The following is a 17,170-nucleotide window of genomic DNA, read 5'->3' as shown; positions in this document are numbered from 1 at the left end:
CCGATCGATTGTATCATATGCGGCTTTGAAGTCGATGAATAGATGATGTGTGGGCTCGTTGTATTCGCGGCATTTCTGCAGTACTTGGCGAATGGCGAACACCTGGTCCGTGGTGGAGCCTTCGCCCATAAAATCCGCCTGGTACTGCCCCGCGAACTCTCTTGCAATCGGTGCTAGTCGACGGCATAAAATTTGGGAGAGTACTTTGTAGGCGGCGTTTAGCAATGTGATTGCGCGGTAGTTGCTACAATCCAGCTTATCGCCCTTTTTGTAGATGGGACACACGACACCTTCCATCCACTCCTGCGGCAAAACTTCCTCCTCCCAAACCTTGGTAATGACCCAGTGCAGCGCTCTAGCCAGTGCCTCACCACCGTGTTTAAATAGCTCTTCTGGTAGTTGGTCAACCCCAGGGGCTTTGTTGTTCTACTTCCTCCTGGATTTCCTGGAGATCCAGAGCCGGTAGAATTATGTCCTGCGCGCGTTCCCCCAGGTCCATCACCATACCGCCATCTTCGTCTGCCATATCGCCATTCAGGTGCTCTTCGTAGTGCTGCCGCCACCTTTGGATCACCTCACGCTCGTTTGTAAGAAGGTTCCCGTTTACGTCCTTACACATATCAGGCTGTGGGACGTGGCCCTTACGTGAACGGTTCAACTTCTCATAGAAATTTCGTGCGTTATTAGCGCGGTACAGTTCCTCCGTCTCTTCACGGTCTCTCTTCCTGCTGGCGCTTTTTCCTCCGGAAAATCGAGTTTTGTCTATTCCGCGCCCGTTAGTATCGTGCATCGTTCGCCCTCGTGCGGTGTTGCAGCAATCTCGCCCATGCTGCATTCTTCTCCTCAACTAACTGCTCACATTCGCCGTCATACCAGTCGTTTCTCTGATCCGGAGCCACCGTGCCTAGTGCAGCGGTTGCGGTGCTTCCAATGGCGGATCGAATATCTATCCAGCCATCTTCAAGAGATGCTGCGCCTAGCTGATCTTCCCTTGGGAGTGCCACTTCCAGCTGCTGCGTGTAGTCTCGGGCTTGTCTACCGTCTTGTAGCCGCCCAATGTTTAGCCGCGGCGGACGACTCTGACGCGTGTTGATCACCGTCGAGAGTTTTGAGCGCAGACATACTGCAACGAGGTAGTGGTTTGATTCAATATTCGCACTGCGGTAAGTGCGGTCGTTCGTGATGTCGGAGAAGAATTTACCGTCGATTAGAACGTGGTCGATTTGGTTTTCCGTTACTTGGTTAGGTGATCTCCATGTGGCCTTGTAAATATTTTTGCGGCGAAAGAAGGTGCTTCGGACTACCATTCCGCGGGAGGCTGCAAAGTTTATGCATCGTTGGCCGTTGTCATTCGATACGGTGTGTAGACTATCCGGTCCGATGACCGGTCTATACATTTCCTCCCTTCCTACCAGTGCGTTCATGTCACCGATGACGATTTTGACGTCCCGCAGTGGGCATCCATCGTATGTCTGCTCCAGCTGTGCGTAGAACGCTTCTTTCTCGTCGTCGGGTCTCCCTTCGTATGGGCAATGCACGTTGATGATGCTATAGTTGAAGAAACGGCCTTTAATCCTCAGCTTGCACATCCTTGCGTTGATTGGCTGCCACCCAATCACGCGTTGGCGCATCTCACCCAGCACTATGAAGCCGGTTCCTAGCTCGTTGGTGGTGCCACAGCTTTGGTGGTGGTTTCACACTTTCTGTCCTGTCCAGCAAATCTCCTGCAGCTCCACGACGTCGAAGTTGACCATTTGATCCATGTTGTGAACAAATTGATTAGTGCCACATCCTACAGGTGTTTGTCAGATTTTCTAACAATAAGAAATGATTAGGTATTACTATTTGTATGAGAACCTAGAAATTTCACATATACCCAGTTCTTATACAGAATTGTATGTATGTATGGATCAAATTATCTCACATTTTTACTTATATACAAAAACAGACTAATTTGCTTTTTACGTTGAATTATGTGCCACTGCCTTGCTTTTCAATATATCCTTATTAAAACACCACACCCGGATGTTATGTTAATTGAGGATGGGAGTAATCTTTGCCGCGAACGGTTGACATTCGTTTTTTCGCCACGAGTTATTTTTCTTTAAATGTTCTAAAATGTTTTCTGTATCACGATCGCTATTCGGAAAAGTGACCATCGGAATTCTGGTTAACGGATAGTGCCGATGTGATTTACGTTTTGGTCGTGTTTCAGCTTCCGTGTTACTTTAACATTCGACGCCGGAATAAGAAGATTTAAAAAAGTGAAATTAATCAATTTGGTGTTTTGGTGAAATTTTTGAAAAAAATTAATACTTAAAATTCTATTCCTACCGCGATGTTTTCGAATAGTGTTCCATTTTCATATACTATGGGAGCATCCAGCTACTCCGCCACATCCAAAGATGCAGTTTCTATTTTTGCGAAAACCACGCCATAACCACCTACGGGGTGGAGGCCTCATGTGTCAACTATAACCAAGACCAGTCGTCGAGAAGCCGGTCCTGAAAGTGTTCTTTTCACAAAAGTGGATTAATTTGGTGAGATTGTTTCATTATATTTTTACTATGACTTCAATAAAAATAAATTAAATACGCGCTGAATTTCAAATTCAGAAGTTTGTTTATGGATCTATTATCCAATTGATAATGGTGGCATAAACAAGTGGGACTTATTGTTAGTGAAAGTGGCCTCGGACTGGTCATGAAATACCAGGCAGTCTGAAATGGGTCACTGGATCTGCAGTAGAGCTATCTAAGCCAGTGGGGGTTAGATTGGACACACACACACCTGGATGTTATGTTAATTAGTCCATGGGGTAATTATTGACTAAATTATAATGAAGAGTTTTTTAAATTGCTTTACTCATCCGCAAAAAGCAGAAACAAATATTTTTAAAATCGTGCGATTCTTCTGCGTCCTAAACGAAACACGATTAAACGAGCACTCCATGGACGTTAGTTGCAGTCAAAAGCCGATTTGAGAGCTTACCCGGTATAAAGCATGAATTCGCATCCTTCTTATGTGACTGGAAATTTCAAACAATGTTAATTTAGAAAAAATAAATATTGTGATGGGAGAATGAGACGCAGAATAGTCGCAAAATCCGGATTTGTGCTTTGTGCGCTCGGTAAGTAAATATATTAGTGCGCGATTGGACGTATTCGTATTAGAACGCACAACAGTCGCGAAATATATGATGTATAGATGTATAGATGTATAGAAGTATGTGTTTAATATTGAGGTTTAAAAAATAAGTAATAATAAATATAAGAATAAATAAAACTCCTTGGCACAAAAAAAATTATGCTATGGAACTGAAAGTTTTTACTAAGCAAGTTTAGGTTATCGACTTTCGTCTTACTTTTACTGTCGAAAACGATAGACCAAAAAACATGTGTTTTGAGGAGGAGAATTTTTATTACATATGCAAAATTAGCCACTGTCTACCGATGGGTATCGAACCCACACCTCCCAGTACACTAGAAGGGTGTTCTACCACTATGCTACACAGTTAAATATTATGTAAATTATTCACGACGGAATTCATAATTGAATGTAATATTTGGTAACATAATGTGCACCAGATTATAATTTTCTGTGATGTAAATGATAAAATCATTGAAATTTGAAATCAATATATCAAAATTTTATGTGATTCTATTGGAAACATTAATGAGCAAGCACGTGGCTGTCAAAACAAACCAAAACAAACTTCATTGCATTTCATGCTGGCACCTATTTTATTCATATAAACACCAATTAGAATAAATATCCTAGCTTGTGAAAACAAAGCAGCTTTTATGACGCTGCATTTCATTGCTGACATTACCGTGGACCCCCGATAATTAGAACGGTACTTCATTCAAATTAACGTGGTTTATAAATTAAAAATAGTTTGAAATTCTGGTTACTCTATTTCCTTCAGAAAAACTGGTTTCTGGGTGCTTTCTTTGCTGGTTTGTTTTGATTCTGCGTTCCGTTTCACGATGTTCCATTTTTCTTTTCTCGATTCCACGTGCTAAATGATGTTTGAACCATTTTTAATTTGAACGATGTTTAAACGAACGGGGTTCAAACTAAAAAGTGTTCAGATTAAAAACGATAATACTACCGGGGATTCACGGTATAAGTTTTTTTTGCTCATTCCGACGAGAAATTGGGATGCTTTCAGCCACCTCAATTTCCAAGAATTCCGTCTCGAAAGAGATTCCGTGTCTGTAAATTTAAGCTATCTGATGATGGATGATACAATCACCTGAACGCTAAACCTTTTATGCCTGAATCGACTCGCTTTCGAGAAGTGAAAATAATCGTGTGGGTAACGAGATAGGCTCTCACTCTGCAGACCGAAGTTTGATTCCCCGCGTTGGTCCTATTTTTTATTTTCCTTCAAAAATATGAAACATAAGTTACAGCACGTGTAAATTTAAATTAACCTATAACTTTATGTTGTTAACACGGAGGTAAAAAAAAATCTCTCGAATTTTTCGTAAGTCAGCAGTAATGTAGATAAACAAATGAATTATTTGGTTGAGAAACTGCATATATCAATTTTTCACAATTCCGAAAAAACAACAAAAAACTATTTTTGAGCAAATTGGCCTGAATCTTTTGGTTTCTTCGATACAGATCAATAGTTTTTGGCAAAACTCAACATCCTGAGACACTTCCAGTTTGAAAACTGCAAGCAGTACTTCATAAATGCTCTTTAGTGCGTGTACATATGTAGTTTCTCAAACAAACGAAAAATTCTTCATACATTTCCGAACAAAATTTTTTTTCGTATTTTTTGCCAGAATACGTATTTTTGGACGAGGATTTAGAATATATGAAAAGCTCATTTTGGCCAGAAATGTCACATATGCAGTTTCTCAAACAAACGGTTCAAATATCCTACAAGATTCCAATTAAAATAATGTTACACTTGCCAAGCGGGGTGGCCCGTCTTTTCCAAGCGGTGAGGCCCGGATAATACATCTTTGTAGTATTCAGAGTTGCGGCAAATTATTTTAGTTTGTATAAGTGATTCTAGACTATGAATTGATTCTGCTATTGCGGATAGCACATCAAACATAATCAATCAAATATACCAATTTCATGAAATCACATATTTCGCGTGTCCCAATTTACCGTACAATGTGGCAAGTTTCACATTAGACTTGATTCGAACTCTCAATGTTGCATATGCACAAATACTGATCCCTATCGTGAAAAAAAATGTAAACATTGCCCTCATGAAACTTCACTCTCCATTTGAATACGGGTAAATAAAAATTATCGTATGACGTCATGATGCAACGGTTCATTGCTGCGCCGCAGTGTGAGATGGTGTTGGTAACGCCATCGGGTTGAATAGCAACGACGAAGATTGCACCGGCAGTTTGTTGTCGAATTTACAAACGAACAGTCGCACCGCTCTTCAATGGCGGATTCCATTCAGCCGTTTTCGGCTGGAATACGACAATCTTTAGTAGGCTTGATTTGTTTAAGGTGAATCCCGTTGAAATCCAATTTCAAAATAACTTAGCGCTTTTAGGGGCACATAATTCCAAAAGCAAACGACAAACTAAAGCGAAAAGCCGTTTTCCACCTTTGCTCACTTGCAGCATACACGAAAAAATGGTTTTCAGATGTGCTAATCGCCTATAAATTTACATTTGTGCGAGCAAAAACGCGAGGTGCGGGTTGGCACGCCCATTGTGGCAGCCATTTTTGGACTCAGTCGTAAGTCACCTTAAGGTCACTCCTGACTAGGGTGACCATATGAAATTTTTCCGAAGGAGGACAATTCACCCGAATTTAGCGAAAAAGGAGGACATTTGGTTGAAAAAGGAGGACGCCAAAAACATCCATCGATTTTTATTTTTTAATATGATTAAGAATCTTATATTTGTTAGATTTTTAAAAAAGACAGGAACATCGTTTTCGACCAGAGGTCGTACAGACTGAACATTTAACACCTAGTATGAGACAACGGATAGGATACATAACACCCAGTAGACCAGTGGAGAATTTTTCGATCACGAAAAATTTTCACCTTACCGGGGCGGGAATCGAACCCACACTCCGCATTACATGCGTTTAGACGATTGACGTCGCTAACCGTACGGCCACGAAGCCCACAACACACTGCACGCTAAACTCTACTGGAAGAAGCAAATACAACATCTTCTTCTAAACATAACAGATTAACTACGTAGTGGAATTAAATGGAAAGTACTAAATTCGTCTTAGACAGTTGAAGACATTTTACTAAAAGAGATTAAATATTTTTTCTGATAACAGATTACTTTATTAACTCCAGATTGACCTTTCAGACTCTCATTATAGTCTACATAAAGCGCTTTCTAATTATAAACTACCAGCAACATTTTTTTAATGGGAAGATTTTAACTTCAACTAATTTTAAAATCAGTACTCAGTAGTGAACAAATGTTGAATATTATTATGCTGGCATTTTCAGCGATATTCCATAGAATTCTAACAAGAATCATTGTTTACAATTGTGAATACTTTATTGCAAAAATAAATAACTGACCAAACATTAGGTTCTATAAGGACCGAATACAAGATGCTTAATTGTCCAGCGATTTTTTTTTCTTGAACGCCATTGAGAATCACAATTGAAACCATTAGAACCACAAAGTTCTCAATTGAACAAATTCTAAACTTTTTAGATTTATACTAAAGAAACTGAAAACTGTTCAGATCAGTTTTAGCTATTCCTACTCCATTCTAGGCATGGTAAGGCAGATGCTCTTTGCCTCACATATTCAAGAAGCATACCGTGCGAAGCGTTTAAAAGCCAATTTGATGGGTGTTTACTCGAAGAAAATTTTGAGTTCACTTTGGAATTTTTTTTCCTAATCCATTTCTCACAATTCCGATGCTTCTGATATTTTTGACACCTGTATAACAGTAACTCACGGATTTCGCTTTCTTTACATTAATTTTATTCTAAAACTCAAAGGAAAATATTTCAGAATTAAAACCAGAAACGCAAACGTATCCAATGTTTTGTTACAGAAAGAACTTCTGTTGTATTATTGTATGTTAAACTAGAATTTCTTCATGCAACTGTTTTTCTAAAATTTCCAAAAAGGAGGACATTTTAGCACAAAAGGAGGACATCTGATTTTTAATGAAAAAGGAGGACATGTCCTCCTTTAGGATACCATATGGTCACCCTACTCCTGACGGAATCCAAGTTTAAAAGTGCTCGCGTTTTCGGGGGCACACCACTCGATTCGGAAGCAACGCACAACTGTCATTTTTATTATTTCACGCATGCTGCGACGCAGCAAAGCTAAATCAACAAAAATGACAGTTGTGCGCCGCCTCTGAATCGAGTGGTGTGCCCCCGAAAACGTGAGCACTTTGGAACTTGGATTCCGTCAGGAGTGACCTTAAGGATGACAGGTTTCTCCACCCTGAGAGCAACTCCATACGGCAATTAGCAGATCATACTCATCCACACTATCTGGGGGCCTTCCTTAGCTTAGCGGTAAGACGCGCGGCTACAAAGCAAGACCATGCTGAGGGTGGCTGGGTTCGATTCCCGGTGCCGGTCTAGGCAATTTTCGGTTCGGAAATTGCTTCGACTTCTCCGGGCATAAAAGTATCATCGTGTTAGCCTCATGATATACGAATGCAAAAATGGTATCTTGGCTTAGAAACCTCGCAGTTAATAACTGTGAAAGTGCTAAATGAACATTAAGCTGCGAGGCGGCAATGTCCCAATGTAATGCTTTTTAATTTTTCCATACTCTCTCTTCTCAAACACGTGCTTTCTGTTTTGGCCCAAAGTATCGATTTTTTAATACAAAAGAATTTATTTTTTGTCTTTATTATAGAGATTTGCAGACTTCGGCTGGCTCATCTCTGAAAAGAAATTTAAAATTTTCTTCTGAAGCTGCAGTGAGAATGCAGCGGGAGACGAAACACAAATCAATAAATTCATAAAAATTCACAAATCATACGGGGGTTCTGCTATGAATAATTTAAATACCCAAAAATAGATTCGAATTTATAGACTAATTTACATTCCGACCAATGAAGTAATGAACTAGACTAGGGGCTCATTCCGTAGTGATGAAATATTTACATTACTTTCTGAACAACGAAGAGCTGGGCCTACTCTACCCAGCGTAGTTTACAATAGCTCTTTTCCGTCATCGGAAGTGGTGGAATTTGAAGAACGCTCAATATTATTAGTTTTCGGTCGTTGATTATCTCACTGGTCAGAGTAAAAATAAACATCCTCAGACAAAGACCTGCCGACTCGCGAGAAATCAAAGCACATTGAGTCGGTTTCAATGGCCACAATCGCCATGAAGGCTTATGTTTCGCAAATTTTGATTTGTTCAGGCAGGTTTTGATTTAAAATTTTCTCGGAAACAATCGGTCATTTATTACACCCACACATCAAGATTGGATTCGAAGCTCTTCCCATATTTTCCACACTCGGAATTTTCTTGCGTTGGTCGAAAATTATGATGCAATATAAACAAAGAAGGTTACATGTTTACTGCGTATATCACGTAGATGTAGGCTGCCACTACATGGTCGTCCGTCATTTCACTTTCCGTCTATCCAAAAGACTTTTCCTCCACACCCCCACCTTGGATGCAAACGAGAGCAATGTAGTCGGTAGTTGCTCAACAACACAACAGCTGTTGATTGATATTTATAACCCGTGGTTCAGCCGTGTGCGGTTAGGTGTGTGGCCCTTTCCGTTCGGCTGTTTGGGAGGAAGTGAAACGATAACTGAAGCGGTGGGAAAATTTAACACCTTCTTCCGTAACGGTGACGGTGTTCTAGGTGTTGCCTAGAGGTTGTTTGTTACGTGGGTGGTTGGATATTTCTTTATTGCCTTCCAAGTTCAATTAAGATGCCGGCGTGGTTGGCGATGCGAACGTTGGCAGAAGGATTTTTGCGGTTAATTTTAAAGATTGTCGAAATGTAAATATTTCAAGCATTAATACCTACTCGTCAGCATATTAAGTTGATTTTTATAAATATATCGTTTAAGAATTTGATAAAACGTATGTTTGGCATATGGTATCACAGCTGTGTCATTGCGCTTACTTATAAGAATAACTTGTGATTCTGCTACACAGTAGCATGCAACAAATATTACAAATAAAATCAAACTGCTGTATGGCTCCATGTAGGAAACCTTGAACTTCAATCCCTATTTGAAAAATGAAATTAAGTAGCTGATAAAAATAGAATAGGGTAGAACGACAAATTTTGGAGTAGTTATATGTGTCAGTTTAAAACAGATTATGAGAATTCTTAAAAAAAGCAAATTACTTTTAAACTTAGTGAAAAGTATTCTTCTACCAGAAGACGTCCATTTGATTCCACCACTTTGAAACTCTACAGATTGATCCGATTGACCTCAACGGTAAGGTGTCAAGCTGTCAAGTCAAACTAGCAATTAAACTGCACGAATGAAATCATAGCAACATGAAAAATATGTCGAATATCGTTCAATATGAATAGAACATTTTCAGTGATTAATTTTTACAATCATTTTGGGTAGTATTTGCTCAAAAAAAATACCTCTACGATAAGATGTTTCCCCCTAGATGCAACGTCGTGTCTCGTCGTCTGCTCCGGTCCCTCACCTTCCCTAAATAGCTGCTGACATCCACAACAGATTGTCAGCCAAAGTGGCAAATTTGAATCTTCCTTTGTCATGTTTGCTCCCATCCAATGCGGCTCGGAAACGATGTCGTCTGATGGTGCTTTGTCTTCCCCTTTAGATTGCTTCCCTTTTTTTCCTTGTCAAGTCGTGTGCTACTGCATGACATGGAGCAACAGATCACCCACCGTCACAAAATACCGTTCGTTAGCCCGACCAAATTAAATTCAATCTAATTTTAAGAATTTTTCACTTGCCCCCTCGTTCCAATCAGTGGAATTAATTTCGCTTTCGTTTCTTCATTGTTATCTCATTGCAGTCGATGCGCTAAGATGCTGGCGATGTTCGTCCGATGCGTCGACGGCTGCCTTCTGCGATGACCCATTCACGCAGGACATCATCACCGAGCAGCAGCGGCGCTGGAGTTTCGTGGACTGCAGCTACCCGCCCGGAGCGGGATCGTATCCGTTCAACCAGCAGCAGTCCCAGACGCGGGCCGTCTGCAAGAAGATGAAGCAAATTAGTAAGTATAATTGTCAATTGTATTCACAACCGTACCATCTAGACCAATATTTTAATGTTTATTAGGGGGAAAACTCCAATCACTGAATTTAATCAAGTCATAAAATATTCCACACACGTCAGTCTCCTATTCAGTGTGTTTGCCATTTCAGCGTAGGTAACGAAAACCAATTAACTAATGATGACATTATCACATTCACGAGCTGTCTTTTAATGGGAACATTCCGTGGAAGGACACTTGATAGCGTGAAAATGGGATTGAACATGCAGCTGTTGTGCTTATTACATTATAGCCTTTTGGTGGAGTCCATCGGGACGGAGGACGAGATTGTCATGGTACCAGATTTTTCTTTTTTTTGCGGAAAAAAGTTCATTATCGCTGATTGTGAAAACAAATATAGGTACTAATTGAAATGCTTTCGATCTTGGCATGAGGAATTAGGAAAAATAACCACTTTTTTGTTTTATTTCTTTTTGGCTACAGTATCATTTTTATAATCATTATATAATGTTGTAAAAATATATTACGCCTCAACAATGAGTTATATACAAAAAATGCCATGACCTTTATTATACACTAAATATAGAAGAAATGTTGGGCATCAGCACAATGTTTACACAATGCCTACACTGACAGGGGCGTTTTGACCAGTGAAACAAATTTTCGAAAAACGTTACATTTTTGATGATGGAACAAATTTTATATCATATTATTCATCGAGAAAAGTTATTTTGTTACCCAACAAGGTGCTCCAGTGCAAGTTTAGCGGACTGTCATAGTCATGTTGCCTTCATAATGTTGAACAACCAAACATGAAAATTTATATCAAATTTTCAACTTTTTCAATTTTGCTATTATTTCCATTATGTAGTACAAAAATTTATATTGCTTTTTTTTAATGTAAACTTCATGCCCCCCCACTTAGACTTGACGGATCTGGCTGACATTTTTGAATCTTGAGTGTATGTAACGCTCCAACTTTTATTCATTAGTGAGATGCGAAAATTCAATAATGATGCTAGTTACAATGATCTGTTTCTCAAAAAAGCATTCAAAATTATTTTTTTGTTAATTATCTTGCATATGCACAGCACATGTTTCGAAATGGACAAATAGATATGAAATATGCGAAAAAAAAGGTGTCTTGGAGGGATTCGAACCCTCAACCTCCTACTCTCTAGATAGGCGTGATAACCCCTATACAACAAGACCCAGGGTGACCACCCAATTTGCGCTTTCAAATTCCCGGCTTTGAAATTTTCTTGACTGCGATGAATCGATATAGAAAATGATCCTCGAATGGTGTATTTTATGATTTATTCAACAAATCCATCACTGTGGAAAAACCTAATAGAAACAAAGCTGCCATGAAAGAACTGTCTCAATATTTACATGAAGGCGCTTATAAAACAGTCTAATAATGCCCTGTGAATGAGATAGCTCTTCGTTCTAGATGTAATTCTAGAGGTCTAAAAAATTGGAAGGATCAGGATATGACAAGAAATATTGAACACAAAATAATTTCCTCGTTTCACGAAATCCGCGTAAAAACAAGCCACAGCGTGTATACGTTCCTCCACTTGAGCTTACATTTCTTTTATCGCATTATCAAACCCTGTTCTAAATGATATCCTTGAATTTAGCAGCCTGCTAGTTTAAAGTAATAAAATGATTTTGGTTAAATACTGCAAAAACTGTGTTCTATAAAAAATATGGTTTGGGACTTAACAGCTATTAGTGTAGTGCAAGTCTTGTACAATAGCAGTTTTCAAAGTCCCTGATGTCCACTTTTTTTAATTTGTTTGATATGATTTTTATTTTATTTTTTTTATTATATTTGAATACAGTTGTGGAACGTTGATTGATGTTTCATGGATTTCTATCGGTGAGAAGAACTACCTGAGCTCAAAATGGAAGGGAGCATTTTTTACAATGAACGATGAAGTACAGAATTAAAAGTTATCGCAACTTAGAGAGTAGGAGGTTGAGGGTTCGAGTCCTTCCAAGATATATATCAGATATGAATCAGATGAGTATAACTTTGTCAAAGAGGCAAAGCCGTGGCGTGGACTCGTAGGGCCCTTGTGAAGTCTTTTTTGAACGCCTCTTTCTTCTTTTTTTGTTAAATATCTTGGCTGTGCATATGCACAGCACATGTTTCGAAATAGACAAATTGATATGAAATTTGCGAAAAAGAATCCACGTGTCTTGGAGGGACTCGAACTCACAACCTCCTACTCTCTTCAACCTCTCGCAAATTTCATATTAATTTGTCCATTTCGAAACATGTGCTGCAGGGTTTGGTTTTCTCACTCACTCACGCGACAACTGATCACTCCACCATGCATTTTATCCGGATAAATTACAGTGCGATAAACTCCGGCACAAGCGATGGTGCGAAAAATTGTTATCCTTCTTCCCATGTTTCGCGAAAATCAAATGCTGCTTACTTTGCCTCTCCAAGCTGATTGAATCTGACGATGCGCCACGATAAGCAGAAGGTTCAATACAGCAGTTTTTCCCTTCGCTTTCAATCAAATTATGTGGTGGTGTGGTTATAGTGGGCGCTCTAAATATTTTAAAATTGTTTTGGGTTCGAATCCCGTTGCGGTCCTAAATTTTTGTAAATATGCTTGTAAAATTTATCTGGTGAGGCGACAAGAAGGAAAATTTGTGGATTAAAATTAAATTATCCGGCGAGCCGGCGCTCACGAATTTATCACCCGCCATTCTATCCGGATAAAAATGTTGTGTGAGAATACTCCCTCACAGGGGACCATGAAAAATCACACTCCGCTTAATGGATTAATCGCAGGTTTTTATTCATATGAGTGAGAATTCCGAAGCCTGATGTGCTGTGTATATTCACAGCCAAGATATTTAACAAAAAATGATTTTCGTACGGCCTAGTTGCCGAATTATATGCAATTATTTGCCTTTTTCTTGTCAAAGGCCGATTTCTTAACCTTCGCTTAGGCCTCAAACCAGGTTTAAGAGCATGGGAAAGCACCGCTTAAGCGTTAAGAAGGCCCTAAGGCAAATAAAATGCAACATTTTACGTTCAACCAACAATTTGAATCTTAGCTAAAAGTAAGAATAAACGTCGGGTATGGGACGAAGTCGACGGAACGATTGGTTCGACGAAGAGTGCAGACAGATTCTAGAGGAGAAGGACGCAGCGCGGGCGGTCGCGCTGCAGCAAGGTACCCGGCAGAACGTGGAACGTTATAGATGGAAGCGGAGACAGCAGACCCGCCTTTTTCAGGAGAAGAAACGCCGCCTGGAAGAAGCGGAGCGCGAGGAGATGGAACAGCTGTGCCGTTCTCAAGAAACACGCAAGTTCTATTAGAAGCTCAACGCATCCCGCAAAGGCTTCGTGCCGCGAGCCGAAATGTGCCGGGATAAAGATGGGAGCATCTTGACGGACGAACGTGTGGTGATCGAAAGGTGGAAGCAGCACTACGAGGAACATTTGAATGGCGCTGAGAGTACAGGCAGTGAAAGTCAAGGCAGTGGAGGAGATGACTACGTCACTTCAGTGGACGATGGAAGCCAACCAGCCCCCACCTTGAGGGAAGCTAAGGATGCCATCCTTGCTAACGGCTGATAACATTGTTAGTCGTGAAATACGAAGGCGCATCATCTGTGGAAGTCGGGCCTACTACGGGCTCCAGAAGAAACTGCGGTCAAAAAAGATTCGCTACCGCACCAAAATGACACATTTGGTACAAAACGCTAATAAGACCGGTTGTCCTCTACGGACATGAAACATGGACAATGCTCGAGGAGAACTTGCAAGCACTCGGAGTATTCGAGAGACGGGTGGTTATGATAATCTTTGGCGGAGTGCAAGAAGACGGTGTGTGGCGGCGAAGAATGAACCACGAGCTCGCCCAACTCTACGGCGAACCCAGTATCCAGAAGGAACCAAAACCGGAAGAATACAATGGGCAGGACATGTTGCAAGAATGCCGGACAGAAACCCTGCAAAGATGGTGTTCGTTTCCGATCCGGCAGGTACGTGACGGCGCGGAGCGCAGCGAGCGAGATAGGCAGACCAGGTGCAAAACGACTTGGCGAGCGTGGGGCGTATTCGAGGATGAAGAGATGCGTATTGTGGCGTCAAATTGTTGATTCAGTGTTATCTGTTTAGATGTAGACTAAATAAATGAATGAAATAAATGAAGAATAAAAAGTTCAGAGGATTGAAGACTCACACCAGTCAATATTCGGCGAATCATAGAAATGTACATACAGTTCCCAAGATTTAAATTAACACTGATATTATTGATATTATTTGACTATTTGCACAATATGAGTGCGATATCTATCATGTTGCTGCTGGTCACGGGACGGCAGAGAGTTCGGGAGAACGCGAACTTCGTTCACAATAAATATTTAGTCGCTTACCAAAGTTGCTCCACATAAATTAGCTTTTCAACTAACTAACGATTCCTTTCCCGTGGCGCTCACGGAGATGCACAACATTCATCGATCTTTTATAACAATGAGTGTCAAACTAATTTACCTCTCCTAATGCTAAATTGACTGTAAAGACGTGACCGGCATCGTTATTGGTCATGAATTGGAGACTCCGATTCAATTCAATGTACAATGAGAATAATTTTTATTTATCCCAAGAAGATTATTGAATTGGCAAGCTGTGCACATTTGCTGTTTCTCGATCAATCATGATGAGCCACTACGATGTGTATAGTTAATCAAGCTAAGCTATTCTTTGACTACTTGCATAATATGTAAGGAACATTGCAGAGTCGTGGGCATTTCTAGATCTTTATGCATGGTATTTGAAAAAAAAAATCCAGGACAGGTTGAAGCATCATCAAAATTGCTGATTAAAATTGCTTCTTTACTCATTGCTTTTAGCTCATACTGACCTTAACAGCTATTTCATGCACTTAATTGAAGTCAGTTGATGATGAAAATTTGGCATCAATTTATGCATGTCTGATATGCACAAACACATACCTTCTGGTGCAACTTTTTGAATGAGGAAGGGAAAATTAGGTCTTTGTGCATTTTAGAAAGGTACACATGATCTTGCACAGTATACTATTATCTATTCTCTATCTCCTAATCTAATCTAATAACAAGATTATGTCGATTGTACATATCACAAAAAAACGTGGCTTCGTAAAGCGTTATACACGCCTGAGCCTACCAAATAAACGAACTTGAAAAAAAATAACTCTATTGACGGCAAGATAGTTAGTTGACTTCGAAAAAGTGAAATCATAATTGTATACATAATGTTAAACCAGTGTAATAAAAATTCCGCGAAATTCCTTTTCGTTTCGCAAAATTTGGAATTGAATGCACCTTGATTTTGTATTGCTTCGAAGTCTCGGAAGTAAATCTATATTTTGTTCCGTCCCGTTTCGAATCAACATAGACATTTTAGATTTCGTTTCGTTTCGTTTGGAAAAAAGTTTATTATCGCATACCCTTAAGTTGGTCCATTTTGCCCTATGAGTGTGTTTTGAACCTTTCTCCCCAACATTTGAGATATTTTTCTTCTCTTCTTTTGCATTATATCCCCCACTGGGACATTGACGACTTGCAGGTCGGATATTTACGGTCGTATGATCGCTCGGATAAATGACATTTACGGCAAAGTTACCTGCTTGGTTGAACGACAGATTCGGGCGTATGACTTGTTCGGCTAAATTACATTTTCGACCAAATGATCCTTTCTGAAAAATGACCATTGCGGTTTATTTATTCATTTCAAGACTAAGGCCAGCGTGGCCTCCCGGATAAAAAATATCATTAAAATATCATATATTTTACTGTTACATCACCATTTAAAACATAGTAACTACAATTGAATATAATGGTATTCAAACAATTAAATCACATAAGAAATAATGGTTTTCCACGATTAAATGAATGGTAAATGGGACTTTTACATTAAAAAATGGGGAATGTTATGTATCTTTACAATAAAAAAAATCGAAAATTTTTCATACAAAATTCAGAGCAAAACAATTGATTTTACGGTTCTTCAATGGGATGATTTCGAAGGACAAAACCATAGAAAACAGTGTGTTTCAAATGTTTTCTCTTACTTTTTTTATTGTTTTACAGTAGAAATACAATACGATTTGGAATACATCTCACACCAATACTACAATAGAAATACAATACAATTAAAGGTTTTACAATTCATTTTGTTACTTTGCTTTGAAATTTAGTTTTAACTTGAAATTTAGTTTTAACAGGATAAAATCTGTTACTGAGCGCTCTTCAAAGCTACTCGCTGAGCATGCCGTAAGTGTTGCTGCTGGTAAAGAGTACTGGTGTTCGTAGTCTAATTGTAATAATTGCGGTGCTTGATGCGGCCGCTATATTCCGGCATCCTCTTTGGGACTGATCCTGTGGATGATGAACATTATAAAAAATGTCAATGGTCTTCGAGCGGACATAGAAAATATGAAGAAAAGTTACCTGTATCAGCTCTTATATTCGGTGGATATGACAAACGAATAGCAGCAGCTGTTTTGTATGGAAAACGTTGACGATTGATGGCAAACTACGGTTTCCAGTGAGCTTCATAGTTCTGAAAGAAACAAGTCAACATGTTAACTAAAACGAAGGAACTACTTTGGTGATAACAATCAAGAACTTCCCGGGAAGTCCTTTACAGATTTTTCCGCATGGTCAGTTAATCAAAACCTTCACAACACTTACAAGCACTTAGGCACTTACCATCATGACAAGGCACAGTAGACAATGATTCACTATTCAACCACTAGCAGAATAAAAAAAGCGGAAAGCAAAGAAGCGTCTTGCACTTTGACCATTCGATTTTTTCTTTTTCCCCCTAATCGCAAACAAAACATTACACGCTTAAATGGAATTAGTTTTCCACGGAGTAAAAAAAAAATAAATATAAAAACTTTTTTTTAATTATTTTAATTGTTGCAGAGATGCGATTTTTTTAAGATCTGAAATATAATTTATATATAAAAAAT

The 17,170-nt window shown here is 39.3% G+C and overlaps 1 protein-coding gene and 1 long non-coding RNA gene across 2 annotated transcripts in view; one reads left to right on the top strand and one right to left on the bottom strand.

The window, feature by feature from the left end:
* LOC134212558 (uncharacterized) overlaps nt 1-17,170 on the top strand; it is a 93,496-nt gene that overhangs the window by 69,528 nt on the left and 6,798 nt on the right. The window contains exon 2 of the mRNA XM_062690536.1: nt 9,972-10,175. Coding sequence (XP_062546520.1) covers nt 9,972-10,175 — 204 coding nt within the window. The remainder of the gene's footprint in view (nt 1-9,971; nt 10,176-17,170) is intronic.
* Nucleotides 16,171-17,015, bottom strand: LOC134212559 (uncharacterized). The gene is made up of 3 exons (XR_009979297.1): nt 16,905-17,015; nt 16,644-16,755; nt 16,171-16,571 (listed from the first exon to the last, which is right to left on the bottom strand). It is a non-coding gene; the product is annotated as an uncharacterized LOC134212559 (long non-coding RNA).

This window comes from Armigeres subalbatus, chromosome 2 (assembly GCF_024139115.2).
Source record: "Armigeres subalbatus isolate Guangzhou_Male chromosome 2, GZ_Asu_2, whole genome shotgun sequence".
In the NCBI taxonomy this organism is placed as follows: domain Eukaryota; kingdom Metazoa; phylum Arthropoda; class Insecta; order Diptera; family Culicidae; genus Armigeres; species Armigeres subalbatus.
This window is presented reverse-complemented; position numbering and strand designations above follow the sequence as displayed.